Source organism: Gavialis gangeticus, unplaced genomic scaffold, assembly GCF_001723915.1.
Source record: "Gavialis gangeticus isolate Ggan-Ray unplaced genomic scaffold, GavGan_comp1, whole genome shotgun sequence".
Classification (NCBI taxonomy): domain Eukaryota; kingdom Metazoa; phylum Chordata; order Crocodylia; family Gavialidae; genus Gavialis; species Gavialis gangeticus.
The window spans coordinates 88,768,764-88,775,135 of NW_017729024.1; the positions used below are offsets into that span (position 1 = coordinate 88,768,764).

The 6,372-nt window shown below is 44.6% G+C and overlaps 1 protein-coding gene across 2 annotated transcripts in view; it reads left to right on the plus strand.

The window, feature by feature from the left end:
• The window catches only part of FANCC (Fanconi anemia complementation group C), a 203,345-nt gene that overhangs the window by 172,131 nt on the left and 24,842 nt on the right, over positions 1 to 6,372 (plus strand). The window contains exon 16 of one of the 2 annotated variants that reach the window (XM_019517352.1): positions 1,086 to 1,257. In XM_019517352.1, the coding sequence (XP_019372897.1) occupies positions 1,086 to 1,229 (144 nt within the window). In that variant the 3' untranslated portion in view covers positions 1,230 to 1,257. Of the gene's footprint in view, positions 1 to 1,085; positions 2,208 to 6,372 lie in introns of those variants that run through there. The other variant, XM_019517350.1, reaches the window with a different exon arrangement.

Below are 6,372 nucleotides of genomic sequence, written 5' to 3' on the forward strand. Positions count from 1 at the left end.
GCCCCCGTCTAGTTTGATATCTATTAGAATATCAGCTACAAAAAAAATGAAGAAAGAAAAGTTCAGCGTTACGGTGCATGCAAGTTCAAGTTAAGATTTCCCAACATTACAGTTTTGCTTTAGCACTTTGGCTGGAAAATCTCCCTCCCACTGCCAGACTATACTTTGTAGTCCATGTGTATGTAAAAGGGCCTGTGACACACTCGGGGAAATGCATTTTGCAACAAATGGAACCTTCTTGTTGCTGATTACTCTTCCTGCCTGGTATTAGGCTGAATAAACAAATAGAATATTACTTCCTTTAAGAATCGCTAGGATATGCTAGATGTCTTGGATGCATGCTAGGAAATGGCTGATTATTCATTAGCTTGGGGGAGTGGTATGTAAAAGATGTTTGGAAGCATGCATCATATTCCATTTGGTTCTATTTATTTTCCCAGTCTTATGCTGCTGCCTTTCCTTCATAGATCACTTAAACATGTTAAAAGATAGTTTCGACTCCAAAATCTTTAAGAAAAGGCAGAAGTCCAGACCCTTTGTCATTCTACACTTGTAACACAGGGAAACTTTAAAGCTGCCGGAGGGTTACCCTAGGAAGGCAGCCTTGACCCGGTATATGTGTAGCTATTCTAGTTCTTTCTGTATTCCCCACCCCCTAGCAAAGGGGAATTTTGAAGCAGAGGAGGAAGGGGCATGTGAGAGGCAGGAGGGGGGAGGATTGGGGGAGGGGGTAGGGACCAGAATGAGATGTGCTCCAGTGCATTTGGCTGATAGAGTAGCACTGAGGATTAGTCAGGCAGAAAGGTGGAATAAAATTACTTCTCTATGTGCCAAGAGCTGCTCTGTTATATCTTGGGTTCCAGCCCTGAGATTTCTATACACCCTTCTTTCCTTCTAAGAAACGGGGTTATTTTCAACTTTGAATACGTTATGGAATTTAGTTTCTTCTGTGATCACAGAGAATGAAATGTTTCTGAGGGTTAGTGGAGGAAAAAAGTAGTTTTATGTAGTTAAATTCTTGCACTTTGAGAAACATAACTAATTTAGATTATTTCCTCTCTTTCCCATTGCTTTTCCCCCCTCAGATTACAGAGGCAAGGGATGCAACCCGTGAAATTTTTGCCAGTCTTATCCGTACAGCTTACAGGCTTAAACATTTTGGAGAAAAAAACCAAAGGACTATAAAGTTGGTGAATGAACTTCTTCAAGAACTCACATTTAAGATTTAGTATTTGTGGTACTGTCCAGTGATTGAGGGTAAGAGAAAAAACTAACCTCACCTTTAGAATTTTGATTTCCTTGCATATGGAAATAATTCCCTAAAAATACCAGAATATTTTCAATAGAATATAATAGAAATGTTAACAAAGACTGGAAAGTGTTCTTATTTTGTTTTGTAAGGGATCTATATCATACATAAAAACTTTTTTTCAGGCATGTAATCTCCTTACTGTCGGCAACAGTTATTACCTGTTTATGGGTCTAGATTTTGCTTAATCCAGGAAATACAAAAATAAGAGGTAAATCAATTATATAATTTAATACTGTTAATGAAAACTACTATTTGAATGTTCCAAGAGGATAAAGTCCAGAAAAAATGTATGAGAATTATTTGTTGACTATTTCCTGCTATTTGTAATTAAGTTTATTCTTGATTCATCTGTGAGCCTAAATCTGACCACACGCAAGTGAATGATAGTCACTTACTCTGAATTTGCCACTATGAAATACTGCCTCATGAACTGGAAAGACACATCAGCACCTCAAATTTCACAAAATCAGACTCATCTCAGATTTGCTCGATGGCATCTCCAAGACAATAGTCTCTCCAGGTTCTGTCTCAATGTCACAATTACGCAGAGAGGATTTGGTGCAGACTTTATATGCTTCCTGGTTCATTTAACTGATTCTCCCTTTTAAGATGAACTCTTTTACTCCCATAATCAGTTCAAGTAGAACAAGTGTAGCCTAGACTTAAGGATGCTGTTCCAGTCTGAAAGGGACAGATTTTCAAAAGAGAACTGTGGCTGCACCTACACATGCTGATATCTTTGTGCAAATGGCAGTGTGCTTGACTTGATTCTGTACCTAAATGGCTGTTCTCTTGTCATGGCAGGAGCATGGGGAAAGGGCTGTAGGCCAATCCTCAGGCCACCTTAAAAATATGACCCCAAAGTTTTGGGAAACTTTTCACCCACTCACCTAGAGAAAATAACAATGGAGAATAACTGTGGTGAACGGTGCTGCTGTATTTAGCCTTTTCTTGTCATAAGTTACCTAATTTTAAGGTCTGTACTTTATGTGCAATAAGACACTGTTGGTATCACTAATATATCAAGCTGCAGGCATCCAGGATTAGTTGTGTTTCTTTTGGAGTAGGAAAAAAAATGCTTACCTTTTGTCCTTCTTCAGTAGAAAGGAATTTGCTGGAACGCTATACAGTAATTTCTTACAGTAACAACCTTAGCAAGTCATAAACAGGGATCCAGGTTTTCCGTTTGCCACGGAAAAACTCAGTAAACCCCAGATTTTCTCATTTCAAGGGGCTGGGGGAATGAGAAATTTGCTGTGGGGTGGTCTGTTTGACAGCAAATGCCAGAAAGGAGTTTCCCTTGCTTGCATTGGCCATTTTCCTTTAACCATCTGTCTAGCTATAGGAAAAGAATAAACCTCATGAGTCCCTTCTGAAGGGGGCGCCACGTGCATGTGCGTATGTACACATGCACATGGCTGCCAGGCAGCCTGGAGAGCAGCTCCCTGCAGGTAAGTCTGGAGGGGGGAACTGAGGCCCCCATAGTGAGGGAGGGAGGGAGGGAGTTGGGCAGGGCTGGGGTTAGGGCTGCTGCCCAGTTTGGGCGGTGCATGGAGCTTGGGGCTGGAATGTGTGGCTGCAGGGCCCTGGCAGGGAGCAGGACGGAGCCATAAGCATTTTGTCAGAGGGAAGCTGGGCTGGTTCCCTGCCACTGTGCGCACTCCTGGGGGAACATGTGCCCCCAGATTTGTGCATGGGGTGGGCTGCCTGCTGTGGGCTCGGGCTCTACACTCTGCTGCCCTCCCCCCGGGGCCTCTACAGCCCAGCAGGTGGGGCCCAGCATGGCAGGGCAGAGTGAGGCATGGAAGCTCGTTGCCACTGTTGGGAGCTCTGCGCTGCTATGGCGAGATGCCCCCTGTTCACCTGGCAACAGTGGGGGTGGCAGTGTGGAGTTGTGCCCCCTGCTGCTGCCAGGAGGGCAGGGGGTGCCTTGCCATGACTGGACCGAGCTCCCAGCAGCGACACGAGCTTCCCCACCTGGCCCCACTCTGCCCTGCTGCACTGGGTCCAGCTGGGGGGTGGGCAGCAGGGTGGGGATCCCTCTGTGCTGCCCATGGGGGACAGGGAGCTGGGCTCCATGCACTGCTCCGCTCTGCTGCAGCAGCTGGTGCCTCCCACGGGCAGCAGCCAGGATTTCAGGCACTACTGCGGGGGGGCAGGGGGCTGCAGACCTGGGTCCCTGGCCTGGTAGCTCTGGCAGCTGGGGGCCCCTCCAGCAGGGCTGAGGGGGGAAGGGGGCTGTGGGTGGGGAGTGAGGGGCACCAGCAGGGGTGACAGGCTGTGGGTAGGGAGTGAGGGGCAATGGCATGGGCAGAGCACTGGCATAATCAGGGTGCTCAGCACCACAAAGAAGTGTGTGGGTCGGTGGGGGGGGGTGACAACTGCAGCTGGACCCCTGTCCTGGTGAGTGAAGGGGGAGGGGGAGCTCTGGCATTTCACGATAAAAAACTCGAAATCAAATGACAAAATGTATAGGTATTTAGAATTTATTTTATTATAGTGATTGCAGCACTGGTAGGCTTCCAAATTGTTTAAAATAGTAAATTTATCAATAAAATATCATGTTCAACTGATACCTACATATATAATGGCATTTCATTGTGGAAATACATGGATTTTGCGGGGTTTTAATCAGAGAACTTGCGATTTTTAAACAGAGAGAGGATCCGTGGTCATAAAGTAAGACCAAGTAACAGAAGTTACATATCCTTCCTCTCCATGCATTTAAAGTGTCTTGTAGTATTCAGTGTAAATACTGCAAGAGTATTTCCTACAAAGAAAGTTTATTTGAGGCAAGAGAATATTTTAAATAAAAAAAGTTAAGAGCAATCTACTGATTATCTGTAATCAGATATACCAAAAGCAAAGCCGGGCAGTCTAGTTTTCTGTTCCTGGACATTGCTTCTGAAAGGCACAGGAGTATCTTAAACTTAGGAGACTGTCTGGTTACCAGAACAAAAAATCTAAGGAATTTGTCCAGTGGGAACAAATCTGTGGAATGTCCTCTCTTGTATGACCAGGAATCTAAAATTAATTTGCATTCCAAGGAAGAAAAATCTTTTCCCCTTATCCCTTATATTGTATTTACACATGTTCAACCTGGATTGAAAATAGAATATATTCGGCTTTTATAAAATAAAGCTACAAACAAGTCAGTACTTCATTCTAGTGAATGATATTTGTCAACACCAAATTTACTATATTCATCTATATTTAAAGTTGCTAGAGGTGCACTGTAACCAGATGAAAAGCATCCTTTCTCAGTAGTCACTCTGCCCTGCCATCTATCAAAGTTTAAAACTCTTCTTTTTAAACAGAAATGATGCTGCTGGGTCTGCTCAGGTAGGCAATATGAAGGAAAGGCTCAGGGAAAGAAAATATATTAGTAGTAAGAAATTGCATTCCCATTTTTCATGTTTGACCTTGTAGGAAGGGCTGCAACTTACTTATTATTTGTTAGGATACTTTAAGGAAGGAAGAGGCCATCAGTGCCATCTATAACTTCAAAAGGAGACCTCTGCACTTGCATTCCTTGTGCTCTCGTCAGCATGGTTGTTATAAATCTTTGCTGTTTTTTACTGCTATTTAACTATGATTTACGTCTTGGCATACGTACTTATTTTGTGGTGCAATACAGTCTTGTTGCACTGGTCTGTTAGCGCAAACCAGCAGCATAATTCAGTGGAGGTTTCCTCGTACAGTGTCATGTTGTAGAAGCTGCCAGGACAGCCTGTCATCTCTGCGTCTTTGGAAGAAAGGGGTTGTGGCCAGATCCCTGTCCTCCCCACTTCCTAAAAATCTTTTGGGGGATTACAGTTTTTCTATTGCAGAGCTGACTAGCTGGCAGCCTGTGGGCTGCTGGTCCAGGTAGCACTCCCCCCCACGCTCCCCTCCCTCTGCCCCAGGTTTGGGGTGTGGTGGCAGGGCGAAAGGAGACCATGGCCATGCACACTGGGGGGGGACTCTGTGTGGCACAGTGTGGTGGGGGCACATGGCATGGTGTGTCATTCTGGGCATAGGGCTCTAGTGCAGTGCACTGGGGCATGCAGCAGGCGTGGGGGGGGATGCAGACAGACATGAAAACTGGACACATTAGCCTTGTATCAGTGCTGCTTATGAGGCAAGATCATTGCCTTACTGATTGCATTGTCTTAGTCCTTCTGCTACCACTGTGCTGAGGTTGTGTTTACATGGTTAGTTAAGATAGCTTATGCTTTCTGAGCTGCTGCTTCCTAAGACTGTCTGCCATCTTTTAATAACACCCCCCCATTCTGTGTTGCCAAGCACATTCGTCAGTGTTTGAGTGCATTCAAACAAACTTTGTTGGATTGTGAGAAGATAACCAGGAAAATCAGATCAGTCTGTAACAGGAACTAGTTGCTATTATTTACTATTTCACCGAACTTTGTGTCACCCATAAACTTTACCAGCAGAGATCTTTGTATTTCATCTAGGTTCATAGATGCCTCCAGTGAACCAACAGCTGATCCCTGTGGGATCTTCTCAGTTTGCCAGTTAATAGCTACATTTTGATACGTTAGCGAGCCAGTTTGTAATCGATCTGATGTTGTCGTTCCCAAAGGGCGTACCATGGCACACTAGCTTGCTGCAACAGCAGCGGAAGCATGCCATGAGATCAGCTGATTATGCTACATTAGCAGCTAAAGATTTATTTATTCCTCTCATCCAAATGAGATGCAGCAAACTGAGAAGCTGAGTGTGGACGTTAGCTCTCTCCCAGGCCTGTAAGAGGCTGAGAATGGCAATGTTAGGGTGATTTTGCAGAGATAAGGTACAGGGACAGTATTCACGCTCCACCACTCACAGACCGGGGCTGTGTTCTAGGATCTACATTTTTATATCTTCTAGGCAGTCTGTAATTGCTAGTTAGGTTACAAAATCAGCATATTTTTCTGGGTGGCAGGAAAAATTATGGCAACTGCAACTATATTGGCTGGTGCTGGAGGCCCCATCTTGTTCATGATTCATAGCAACATTCACATGTGGGCCTGTTTAAATCCGCCTACCTATCTGGCTAGCATTTGCACCCTGTGATGTAT